Here is a 13,900-nt window from a genome sequence, read left to right as displayed (position 1 = left end):
TTGTGTCTATCAACCAGCAGGTGGAGATTGAGAACTGAAAACTGAGCTGAGACATCTCTTTCTCTTGTCATCCAGTCCAGCCCTCAGTATTTACATACACAAGCAGTAAGGAGAAACTCAGAAAAAATACAACAACCTTAAACAATTTGTTAACCTAACGCTAACCAGCTGAGCAAACACGCGTGGACCTCTTTCTTCTCTGGACAACTTGTAGAGAACGTGAGATATGCAGAAAGCAACATGCAAGGTCATAGTCGTTGACCCATTACATCGCACCGACTAAACATCTCAGAACCCTGGGGTGGGGGTGGGGGGACTCTGGCATAGTGGAAAGGGCTAATGGAAAGAAATGATCAGGTAATATCTAATTTCTCCTTCCATTATGTAGCTTCCCAGTATTCCACAATCTGTGGGATGTTCTAAAGCAATCCCTAGAGTGGGTGTGATCCTGATGCCTCCACCCTGAAGACCGAAACACCACAACTGGCTTCCAAGCGCGCCACAACATCCACCCTGTAGTGCTTGGCAAAGGTATGCAGTATCAACCACATCACTGCCTTGAAAATATCCAGCAGAGACAGTAAGATACTCTTCACCCAGTACGCCTCATAGAATAAGCTTGCTTCTCAACAAGCTAATAAGCGGATGCAATAGTCTTCTTCAGTCATCTAGAAATTGTGGACTTGGAAGCCATGATACCAAGTCTCTGTTTACCAATAAACACAAGTCTGTCTGAATTGTGAAACTCATTTGTAACTTTCAGATATCTAATGAGGACTCTACACACATCGAGAACCTTCAAAGAAGAATACTGATCTTCTTTGTCCTCTCTGCAGACTGAGATGAAATGCTGATACCACTTTCTAAAGAAAGGAAGGAATCGTGTGCAGGGAGACCCCCCACTTCCAAAACGCGAAGAAAGGGATCCCGACAAGAGAGCCTGACACTCCAAAACCCTATGTGCCAATGCAACAGCCACCAAAACTGCTGTCCTTAGCATAAGATCCTTCAAGGAGGTCTTCCAGAGTGGCTCAAAAGGATGCTTCTGAAGAGCCTGAAGAACTAAATTAAGGTTCCACTCTGGACACAATGTACGAAAGGGAGGCTGCAAGTGGCTCGCTCCTTGCAAGAATCAAATGATATTGAGGTAAGCTGCAAGAAAAATCTTCTGAAGATGTCCCCTGAAACAAGCCAAAGCCACAATCTGAACTTTCAGAGAACCCAACGCCAATCCTTTCTGAAGACATGCTTGGAGAAATGCTAGGTGTAGCAGAGAAGGGAGATAGTCTGCGGTCCGCGCTGAGAATACCAACCCTTGAATGTCCTCCACACCCTCACATATGTTATGGATGTAGAGCATTTACAGGCCTGAAAGAAGGTAGCAATAACTGAATCAGAATAACCTTTTCATATCAACTAAGCTCTTTCAATGGCCAAGCCATAAGACCAAAGGGGTACAGATCCTTCATGAGCACTGGACCTTGCTTTAGTAGGCCGTGTACCTATAGAAGATGGAGAGGACCCCTGTCTAGCAGTCAAATCAGGTCTGCGTACCACACCCTCCATGGCCAATCCGGGGCTACGAGAATTTTTTGACCCTGGTGCAATGCAATCCTTTTCAACATGTGGCCAAGGGTCAAGGACGGAAGACATACAGTACATGTCTCTCTTTCCAGGACTGGCCTAAAACTCATAAAAGAGAGCTTAGTGCAAAGATCCAAGGGTATGAGGTTCCACTGGGTAGGGGCAACCATGGAAAAACAGGTTGATCCAGCACGGTGTGAATGAATTTGCAGACAAGAAGGAATGATGAGAAGATGTTAGCTAGAAGAATGCAAAGGACGAACTGGCACATAAGGAAGAAGTGATGTGAACAAGAACTGAAATGAAGAATTCCGAAATGAAGAATTTGACATATTAGTGCTACAACCTTAAATATGATATGGAGCTGGATAGGGAGCCAGTGTTCAGACATCAGAAGAGGGGAAACACTGTCATATTTTCCAGCCCCATGAATAAGCTTAACTGCAGTATTTTGAATTAATTGTAAGCAATGTAGCTGATAAAGTTGGAGACCATGAAAAAGGAAATTGCAATAGTCAAGACCAAACCCAACAACTAAAGAAGATGGATAACTTTTTCCGTCACTGCCATGCTGTCCAAATAGGATGATGGACGAATGAGCCAGTCGTTGAGATACGAGTGAACTCTGATTCTCTGGAGCCTAAGGAAGGACACCACAACCAAACTAACCGTGGTAAACATTCTAGTAGTTGTAGTGAGACCGAAGGGCAAAGCCTACCAGCAATGCAAACCTCTGATGCAGCAGCCATATGGGTATATGCAAGTACACCTCCTTGAGATCGAGGGTGATGAGAAATTCTCCCACTTGAACCGAGGCTGTCATGTGTAGTGAGTCCTTGTGCCATTCCTTAGGCAATGATGCCCAGGTGAGAGGACGGTGTTCTGTTCCAGGAACAGCAGTCGGCAAGCCCAGTGCTTCACCTATGGTGACCGTCGTTCCCCAGAGGTTGAGTCCCTGGGTCCAGGCGGCTGACAGGCCTTGGATGATCATGGGTACTGGAAGGAAGAAGAGGAACTGGAACAGAAGTGGACAGGGAGACCCCCAGAGGGGCCAAACAGAAGAGACCAAGAGAAGCTGGATTCCCCAGGCACGGAATTCAGGCAGGCCACAGGCAGAAGATGGCGTCAAGGTTCCGCTGGGGCAAAGGGTTCAGACAGGCGGCAGGTGGAAGTCAGCGTCAATGTCCAGGCACAGGGTTCAGGCAGGCAGCAGGCAGAAGACAACATCAAGGCCAAGGCACAGGATTCAGGCAGGCAGAAGACAGCGTCAAGGTCCAGGCACAGGGTCCAGGCAGGTGGCAGGCAGAGGACGGTGTCAAGGTCCAGAAACAGGATTCTGGCAGAAGACGGCATTCAATGTCCAGGCACAGGGTTCAGGCAGGCAGCAGGCAGAAGACGGCATCAAGGCCCAGGCACAGGGTTCAAGCATGCAGAAGACAGAATCAAGGTCCAGGCACAGAGTTCAGGCAAGTAGCAGGCAGAAGACAGCATCAATGAGGAAAGCCAAGGAGCCAAGAGAGCAACCCAACTAGTAGCTGAGTCATTTGGAAAAGGGCTGAGCTGGTTTAAATGCCAGCAGCATCTGATGTCAGTGACGGCAGGACAGGAAGTGTTCCCTCAAGATGGAAGAAAGAGCACTGGAGGGGAGCCGCATGCACTGTGCCCGCTGCGACAGCACCCACCCCGAAGAGACGCATGCCCTGCCCCCGAGTTGATGCGCTGAAGCACTGCCCGACGCTCCTGGTCTGGACCCGGCTACAGGTAAAGATTGTGACAGAGGCTATGACTACTCTAAGTGTCTCCATTCGAAAAAGAACACTCGGATACAGCAGTTTAGACCTTTGAGATCTAAGACCGGACAAAAGGTGCCTTCTTTCTTTGGGACAATGAAGTAGACAGAGTATCTGCCTTGTCCCTTTTCAGCCTGGGGAATTGGAACAATGACCTGGAGTACCAGCAAGGAAATCGGTGACTTGAACCTCGACCACCGTGGTTTTCTTTTGACAAGGAGACTGCAAGAAGAGAGGGGCGACCAGGTGAGAGAACTCCAACTTGTAACCTTCTGTAAGAATATCCAGAATCCACTGGCCTAAGTGATTTTGACCCACTACCAGTGGCGTAGCCAAGGGTGGGCCTGGGTGGGCCCAGGCCCATCCACTTTGGGCTCAGGCCCACCCAGTAGCAGCACACCTATGGTGTGGTTGGCAGGGATTCCCAAGCCCCACCAGCTGAAAGCTCCCAACAACTGTCCCTCCTGCATACCTTGTAAATAGCAGATGGCATGCAGGTGAGACAAGGAGAGACCAAATCACCTGTGGGACAGGGAGGGGTTATTCTGCCCACCCATCTTGGGTCCAGGCCCACTCAAAGTTGGGTGTCTGGCTACGCCCCTGCCCACTACTCCTAAAACTCCTGAAGATGTCCTCGCATTAGAGGAAAAGAAGAGTGGACTAGCCTCACATCACTGAGAAGCTCTAGAGGCATTGACTGAGAGAGGGCTTCCTGTCTGCATGAAAGGAAGACTGGCATGCTTGAAAGCGATATTTCTGACCATACTGCTGACAAACAGGTGGGTACCATCTGCTGTCTCGAAATTGAGATTGAGAGCCCCCTGAAGACAGACAACCAGATGCTTTCAGCTTATGCTCCAGCAACTGTAGTTGCTTAGTTTTCCCCAGTTCTTTCACCAAGTTACTGAGATCTTTGTTTATCATTTATTTGGTTTACTATACTGATTCTCACTGAAGTCAAAACAGTTTACAATAAGGGCAGTCAAACTAGATAGGATTTTGACACGGCATCCACTGCCCAATGCCACAATCAAAATTGCCCACATGCTACTGCGGGCCATAACCTGTAATGTCTCATAAATAACATTTGCTTCCAGCTTGGCGTTATAGCGCCCAACTTGTGTTGCCAACTGCTGATGCCACTTCAGGCATGCTCTTGCCACGAATGAGCTACACACTGTCGCTTGAAGGCCCAAACAGACCACTTCAAAGGTTTGTTTCAGCGAGCCTTCTAGCTTCCTATCCTGTAAGTCTTTTAGGGCAATGCCCCTTTCCACAGGCAAGGTGGTCTTCTTAGTCACTGCCATAACTAGGGAGTCCACCCTAGGAAGTAGCAATTTATTTTTCTCCTATAGAACTAATGGGTGAAGGTGAGCCATGTCTCTTCCCACTCTCAGCTTACATTCAGCTGTAATCAGGTCCTGAATGTCTGGATGCATCGGGAAGATCTTAGAAAGACCTCTATGCCTCCTCATGATTGATGAAGATAGAACTCCTGACACCGAAGCAGAATGCTGCTCAATGGAAAGCACTGCCAGTGTCTCAGAAATAAGAGTATTGAGCTCCTCTTTATGAAACACCCTCAGTACTTTCTGTTCATCCCCCTCCTCTAACAGCTCCTTCAATGATTGCTCCTCTGAATAGACCGAGGCCACATCAAATAAGAAGAGAGAAGCAGAGACAGCCTCATCTACCCACTCCTGGAGGTCTAAATGAGATCTCTTAGGAACCAGAGGAGCAGTAGGGTGAGAAATTGAAGCAACTAACAGCAACTATCCCTGCTTTAGCAAATAGGCCTGGTGTAAGAGCAATATAAATTCCAGAGAAAACAAAGATCCCAATGCAGCTGAATGCTCAGGTGCTGAGGCTGTAAAATGGTGGCTGTGCTCTGCACATGATCAGACAGATGCTGCTTCTCACTGCCAGTTGGCCCTGATAAAATGTCCGCCTGTGCTCGTACTCTCCTGCATCAAACTGCGCACCAGACCTGCCGGAGAGCCTGAAGACCCCAACATATTCGGATGCTGCGCAAAATCTGAAGATGTGCTGCTGCTGACTCTTTCCTCCGCATCCTGTGGGATTCCTGGTTTCACACACTGCAACGCACCAACACTGTCTGGTGGTTCACACAGAAGGAAAACCACTTAACTGCCTCCATGGGAGCTGCCATTCACCCCAACTGTCACAAGCATAGCACATGTCTCAAGCGGTGAGTCAGGATCCCTCCCCTGCACCAAGTAGAACTCTCAGCCCTCCAAGCAGTTCTGAGTCCAAATGAAGTCGACTTACCACTGCTGGCTGCTCCCTCCAAGCTCACAGTCTTCACAACTCTTATCCCAGATGAGAAAGGCTCAGGACTGACACTCTGTCCCACGCTCTCCAGCAAACCTCTTTCCTACTCCTTTCTTTCTTTAAGGTTGTTGTGCTGGAAAAGGATAGATCCACAGGAAACAGGGAGGGAGGGGAGAAGTAAGATCACTGGACACCAGAGACAGGGGATCTGAAGATCTCCAGATATAACTCTGCAGACTCAAGCCACCCGCAAAGCTCAACTAGGGACCAGTTGACTAACTGGACCAGAAGCAAAGCACTCAGAACCAGAGGCTGAAAAGTGCATCCATCCACCTGCTGGAGACAGAAAATACTGAAGAGCTGGACTATGTCTCAGCTCAGTTTTCAGTTCTCTATCTCCACCTACTGGTTGATGAACAAAACTATCCCATAGGTTCTGGAATAGTAGAAAGCTACATAATGGAAATTCTTTTTTTCCTCTTCCATAAAGCTCATTTTACAAAATGCAGCCCCTATTAGCTCAAAACCATTTTGGGCTACTAGTTTCACATGGCCAAAGTCAGCAACAGGAAGGGTGAAGGGATGAAATGAAAATGAAAAGCCACATACTGTCAGACCAAAATTGAAAGTCCACAGCTACATATATTCAAAATGCACCAGTGGATGAGATGGACAGTGCCTTACCTTATTTAGTTAATGGACAGGGGTCTCTTCTAGAACTAGGGGGCAAGATATGCATTGACTATGGGTATGTATTTTGTTTGTGCCTGAGGTTCTGTTATTGCTCTTCCTGATGGGCTGCTTATTTGCTGTTGACTGTTCCTTTTACTTACTGGTATTAAATAAAGATTTAAAAAAAAATCCACAGCTGGTGTTTCGTTTAAATGCTGGTATCCAGATAGCAGCACTGAATATCCAGGTAGAATGGACAGCACCACCGTTATCTAGGTATCATCAATATTCAGTTTTGCTGTCCTAACTTTACCTAGTTATTTGTGTAGAAGTTTGAATATCTGCACTGCCTAAATAAATTTTGCCTCTGCCCATGCTCTGACCTCCTACACCCCAGCATCATCCAGACAGCATTGGAGTGCTTCAGAAAATCAGGGGATAGCCTTAGTCAGTGCACTTATTTGGATAACAGGTGCTGCTACGGCTATGCATTTAAAAATATATATTTATGAAATATTCAAAATAATCACATCCAAGTATACAATCTGTAAAGAAATAAAGAGCCTAGTAGAAAGAAAAATGACAACTCTTGTTATATAAAAATCAAACTGCCCAATTTTCATAGCCGGGCTGTCTCCCGAGGTCTGCGCTGAACCTGGATATACAATGCCCGGCTGTTTCTGGTGACCGGCATTTAATATCTGGTTTAACTTTGGCCAGTCCGACTTGAACTGGCCAAGCTGATATTCAGCACTAACCGGTTAGAATCAGACCAGTCAAAATTATTCCACCTATCTTGATGGCCAAATATGGCCAGTCTGACTTTTAAAATCAGTGACTAGCCGGTTATATCGCGTGCTATAACCAGCTATCTTTAAGCCGCTATCCGGCGATATTCAGCGCCGGATAGCCACCTAAGTGCCATTTTAGTGGCTATATCCTTCTGAATATCGTCCTCAAAGGGAATAATGTATACTTTGCTCTGAATTAAGTCCACAATTGGAGAGATCAAGAACAACATGGAGAAAAAGAAGAAAAAGGAAAAGGAGGCCATGCATTTTTTAAAGTATTTCTATTTACTTTAAAATGTATCAAGCTGCAAAAAATGTGAGGGCTGATGGATCTGCATCCTCCATACTACAGTATAGCATAGGGGTGCGCAACATCGGTCCTTGAGGGCTGCAACCCAGTCAGATTTTCAGGTTTCCCCAATACAGTGGCATAGTAACGGAGGTGGGGGGAGCAGACCACTCTGGGTACTGTCTTGGCAAGGGCATGGCAGGCATCCCAGGCCCCCCAAAGTTGAGGCGAATGGCTGGTGGGAGTCCCAAGCCCTGCCATTGGAAGCCCTCCTGCTCTTGCGCCACGCCATCCACTCTCCCTATGCATATGCATTTTTCACACATGCGGGGGGGGGGGGGGGGGGGCCTCCTCATGCATGCTTGGTTGCACAAAAACCCAACAACGTGCAGATGGGGAGAGTAGATGGCACACCGCATGGGAAGGAGGGCTTCCACTGGCGGGGCTTGAAAACCCCACCAGTTCAGGTATAAAGTGCATGCTGGGGGAGGGGGGAGAGAGCGGAGGCAATTCATAGTGGTGTAGAAAAGGATGGCAGGAGTGCCGTCCTCCCTTACTACGCCACTGCCCCAATGAATATGCATGAGATCTATTTGCACGGACTGCCTCCATTGTATGAAAATAGATCTCATGCATCTTCATTGGGGAAATCCTGAAACGTCGAGGACCAATGTTTCCCACCTCTGGACCTAGCATTAAAGGGGCAAATCTATCATCTAGGCGCTTGCAAGCTCCCTTGTGTGTATAAATATATAGAATACTAGCACCGAAAAGGTACCATTGGGGCACCTGAGCGCAATTCTACAACAGCACATGTATCTTACATAGCACGTAAATGCAAAGGACGTATACATGGGAGGAGCATGAACAACTTATGCACATAACTTACAGAATACGTTATGCACATCCTTACCACATTTACGCAGCTGCAATTATGCCAGGTCTATGGCTGGTGTAACTGCGGACCCATATACGTTAGGTGTGCCAATTGCAGGTTATGCAAATATTCTATAGTGGAATCTGGGAGTCCTGATGCCATTATAGAAGAGGCTCCCAATGCGCATCCTGGGGGGCACCTAAACTGAGGTGCTCAGTTGTAGAATTCTCCTTAAACCCTTTATGAAGAATAGCCCAATATGCAAAACAATTACAGCGCCCACAGTGCCTTGTTACCACAAGAAAAGTGGCATATAATGCGTTTTACCTTGCACAGCTAAACCAGCTAGCTTGATTCCTTGATCTACTGAGGAGCGTAACCTGCCATCGAGAACATCCTTTTTCACTTGGAGGTAATACTGATATCTGCAGAAAGAGAAGAGACACTCATTGATTATCGGGCTACAGTTGGATAGTTATGTTCTAATAAACATTGCTCCCCAACTATCTTCCCACTGGTTTGAAGCAAAAGCAGAAAGCATGTCCATTTTTACATTACTTTAGGCGAGCAAGAACTTTGTTTGTGTCTGCTTAATTTAACAATGTGTCAGCGGTACTATGGCTCCTCCATCTCATTTGTCACTGGAGCCACACTCTGGTTATTAATTTTATTGTTGAGTGTGGCTCCAGTGACATCATTATTTCCCTGGCCACCTCAACGTTTTGCTGTTTCTGTTCTCAGCGGAACGTTTTTGTTCTTCTCCTGTTTCTCCTCCACCTCATTTCTCAGCATCTTAACCAATTTTAATACAGGAGCGTACCAGCATGAACCCAAAGACAATACAAAAAAAATATCAAAATACAGGAGTAACAGCCCAGGATAGCAGGCAGCGGATTCATTTTCCAATAGTTACATTTTCACGTTTCTATTCCCTTTCTTGCTCTACCATAGCTAGTAATCATTCTATTCTAATTATCTTTACACTAAGCATTGCAAGATGATTAGGCCTGCTGTTCTTAGACATTTATAATTGGTATATATTTTCCAGCTAATAAGGGTTCTTCCAAGAATATTAAAGTGGTATGGTAGCCGTGTTAGTCCATTTTTAAAGGCAATAAGTAGAAATAAATCAAAACATAGAAAAGAAAATAAGATGATACCTTTTTATTGTACCAAAAATGTATTAAGTTAGTCCAATGAAAAAAAATATATTTTATTTTCTCTGTTTTGATTTAAGAACATTAAACATCAGTCATTGTGGAGCACAGGTAATATTGTTGGTCCTTTTTTCCAGTTGAAAAGTCATCAGCAGAGAAATGGCGTAAAATTAGGGTGGAGGATCCAAGACAGACAAGAAGAATGATGCGAGAGCATTAGGGCAAGTGTTGCCTTTTTTCCAGCATGTATCCAATAAAGGGGTAATTCTATAAATAGGCATCTCCATATAGGCACCTTGAAGCTGTATAGGAAGAGCTGATTCTGTAACAGATCCACTTCTGAATGCAAACATATTGTATCCTCGTAATGGCATGTATAGCAACCATAAAGCTGGAGTAAGTGTGGAACATGCATAACTTGCAGTATTTTTATTTATTTATTTATTTATTTATTGCACTTGTATCCCACATTTCCCCACCTATTTGCAGGCTCAATGTGGCTTACAAAGACCTGTTATAGCATTGCCATATCAGGTTAAAGAATACAATTGGTGTTACAAAGAAGTCAAAGAAGATAAGAGATGTTTGGTCAAGCAGTGAAAAGATCTATTCTGAATAAGTTGGGTAGGTGTTGTGTTATAGTTAGTTAAAGGATCTCATGGTAGGCTTTGTTAAAGAGGTAAGTCTTCAGGGATTTGCGGAAGCTCATTAATTCATTGATTGATCTCAGTTGAGTTGGAAGTGAATTCTACAGTTGCGTGCTCATGTAAGAAAAGCTGGTCGCGTGTGTTGATTTGTATTTTAGCCCTTTACAGCTGGGGAAGTGTAGGTTAAGAAAGGTGTGGGAAGATCTCTTAGCATTTCTGGGTGGTAGGTCCACGAGATTCAGCATGTAGGTCGGGGCATCTCCATAAATGATTTTATGAACGGTCGTGCAAATCTTGAACGTGATGTGTTCTTTGAGTGGGAGCCAGTGTAGTTTCTTTCTTAAGGGTTTTGCACTTTCATATTTTGTTTTACCAAACATAAGTCTGGCTGCGGTATTTTGGGCTGTTTGAAGTTTCTTGATGGTCTGTTCCTTACATCCAGCGTAGAGTGCATTGCAATAGTCCAAGTGGCTTAGTACCATTAGTACCATTGATTGTAACTTACCTAAGTGGTACACATGTCTATGTCTCACCTATGCTCCTCCCCTGTGTACATACCTCTTACAAACAACCATTGTATAAGTTAAGTGGGTATTTGTAAATAGCAGGCAGAAACTTGCCATTTACAAAGTAACATAGTAGATGACGGAAGGTACAGACCTGTAGGGCCCATCCAGTTTGTCCACAAGATAAACTGATAGCATAAGGTATGGTGTGATACTACATATGAATACTTGAGCTTGATTTGTCCTTACCATTTTCAGGGCACAGACCGAAGAAGCGTGGATGGCATTATCCTGTACATTTATGTCAGGGGTATAGCCAGCAGCCCATTTGGAGAAGCCACTCATTCTTCTCTGCCCCCTCCTTCGGTTAAAAATTTTACTTTTGCTGGCTGGGAAGCCAAAGCCCCGCCAGCTGAAGAGCTCCACAACGAGAACCTCCCCTGATGCGACAGGTGGGCAGATGCTGAGACACTGCGGAGTTGGCACAGGCAGCAATAATGGATCACTGCAGGCGTCAGGGACAACTGTAAGGTGCACCGGGGAAGTACGGGTTTCAGCGACTGGCAGGCAGATTCCGAGACGCCGCAAAGGAGAGATGTTGATGAAGTAGGTGAAAAAAAACCTACATTTTTTTTAGATCTCTGGGGGGGGGGGGGGGGGAGGGGGATGTGTGGCATGGTGTGGAAGGGCGCATCTAAGTTAACTCTGGGCCCATCCAAAATACTGGGTTTGACTATGCCACTGCTTTGCTGGTGGGGGGATGATCAGGAGGGAGGGGGATCTGACTATGCTTGGTTGAGCAGGAGGGAGGAACTGTGGTCTGCACTTATGCAGGTCTCAGCCAGGACTCACCTATATGTATATCTACCTGCAAAGTATGTGCTATGTAAGATATGTACATATTTAGACCATAGTGTTTAGGTGGGTATATGGCATTTAATCGTCGCCTAGATTTAGACACTGATTATAGAATATGCTTAGCTAATATTTCAGCGCCTAAATCTATGCACATCCATTTACACCAAGCAAAACATAGCATAAATCCCGGTGCATAGATTTAGGCACTCTGGGCCATGTGCTATAAATAAATTTCTGAATACCCTTAAAATGCCCATTTCCATGCCCCTTTTTGCATGCGCTCATTGCAAGTTTGATGCACATCGGTACAGAATACACTTAGCGAGTTGTGCACCTAAATTATAATCAGTGCCAATTAATGCTCATTATTGTTAAGTGCTGTTATCAGCGCTCATTAACTTCTTAAGCTTGATAAATTGTGAGCATTGTTATAGAATCTGCACTGATTTCAGAACTGATCTTTAGGCACACTATATAGAATTTGGAGGTTAGAAACTTAAATAGTTAAAGTTACCCATATAATTGGCCTGGATTTTTTTTTTAATAAAAAAAAAAAAAAGCACTTATGTGGTCAGTCCCAACCATACAAGTAGAGACCACACCTTCAGGAAGATATAAACAGGATGGAGTCGGTCCAGAGGGCAGCTACTAAAATGGTCACTGGTCTTCATCATAAAGTGTATGGGGACAGACTTAAAGATGTCAATATTTATACTCTGGAAAAAAGGCAGGAAAGAGGGGATATGATAGGGACATTTAAATACCTACCTGGCATAAATGAACAGGAGATGAGTCTCTTTCAGTTGAAAGGAAGCTCTGGAATGAGGGGGCTTAGGATGAAGGTGAAAGCAAACAGACTCAGAAATAACCTCAGGAATACTTCTTTATGGAAAGGGTAGTGAATTCGTAGAACATCCTGAGTTGGTGGAAGTGAAGACTGTATTTGAATTCAAGAAAGCTTGGGACAAGGGAGTGATAGGGAGAGAAGATGGCATGGATGGATGGGCTGACTGGATAGGTCACATGGTCTTTATCTGCCTTCATTTTCTCTGTTTCTATGTTTATGTGCTTTTGAATATTGACCTTGTAATGTTCTAGACTAAGCCAAAGGAGAACTGGAGTTTTGTATTATATACAGTAAAGCTGAAACACTTCACAACAATTCACAATGTGAAATTATTCTAAAGCAGTAGTGACTCCTACTGTTAATTAGCCACAAGTACAATCTTGCTATAAGGAAGGAAAAGAAGCACCAGACTAATCATGTAGCAGAATCTCAGCATATAAAAAATGCAGAAGCTAGGGCCAGCCTGCTTCAACTGCTGGGCCATGAATCTATTCTGCGGGCTGGCTGCCGAGGCTGCAGACGCAGCATTCACAGTTCCCGGGTAGAGGAACTCCCAGTCATGGCTCCATGGTGACAGACACTTGCCAGACTCAGAGTCCATGCCGCTGTGCCATTTGGTCTGCTATCTCTATCCACCTGCTTAAGTACAGGATTCAAAATGGGCCTGTTTTTCAATCTGGCCACATAGAAATACAGCTACTATTGATATTCATCATGAAGGTAGCACTACTAAATGTAAGCAAAGAAAATGAAATTTGGACAGATTCTATGGGGTTCTTTTTTTAAGGGAGAAGTGCAGTTGGTGTTCACCATCTTTCCCTTACATCATCTGATACTCATTATCCCCTCTGCTCTTTCCCTTTTCACTCTCTGTCTCCCCTTCTCTTCACTATTTCAGGTTCCACTCCATCCCCCTCCCACAGGTTCCTCTACATCCACTTCCTCCACTTCTCTTTACTCCCCCCCCCCCCCCCCCCGCACCTCAGGTATTGCTACTCCAGCCACCATGCAGCCAACGGCAGTCAATGGTATTTTAAATGCTGACATCTATGGGTTCTGGGCACCGGACTGAATATCAGGTCATGACCAGCCAAGAATGTGATGCCCCAGGACCGCCAAAAGGGGGGAAAAAGGGGCAAAATTTCCCGGGCCCAGTCTCCAATGGGGGGGCCCGGACCTGGCAAGTTTCTTCCTGCCTGCTTCCGGGACTGTCCTCTCCTACTCCTGTCTGTGCTGGGAGTTGGGACATGGATGATTGCATTAGCACAATATCGTGTTAATGCAATCATCCGGGAACCGACTCCTGGCACGGACAGGAGAACGAAAGGACGCCGGGCCCCCTCCTTGGAGGCAGAGACAGAAAGGTAAGGAGGCGGGTAGGAGGTAGTGGCGGCACGAGTGGGGGGGGGGGGGGGGAGCACGAGGCAGTCCGGTGTAGCCCTGGGTCCGGCAATACGGTTCTGCCCCGGGCCCAGCTGTGTCTCTCGGTGGCCCTATGCTGTCCTAACTTATATAGGTCCGGATACAGCAAAGGGGCCTTAAAGTTGGCCTTCAGTTTGAGGCGGGCTTGGAGCCCCCTATGGAATGGGG

General features: G+C 45.7%; 1 protein-coding gene across 1 annotated transcript in view; it reads right to left on the bottom strand.

Annotated features, from left to right (window-relative positions):
- The window catches only part of PTPN14 (protein tyrosine phosphatase non-receptor type 14), a 231,772-nt gene that overhangs the window by 95,431 nt on the left and 122,441 nt on the right, over positions 1-13,900 (bottom strand). Inside the window, 1 exon segment of the mRNA XM_030196037.1 lies at positions 8,623-8,720. Coding sequence (XP_030051897.1) covers positions 8,623-8,720 — 98 coding nt within the window.

Source organism: Microcaecilia unicolor, chromosome 3 (assembly GCF_901765095.1).
Source record: "Microcaecilia unicolor chromosome 3, aMicUni1.1, whole genome shotgun sequence".
NCBI lineage: Eukaryota > Metazoa > Chordata > Amphibia > Gymnophiona > Siphonopidae > Microcaecilia > Microcaecilia unicolor.
Note: the sequence above shows the minus strand (reverse complement) of the source record. Positions and strands in the feature narration are given on the sequence as shown.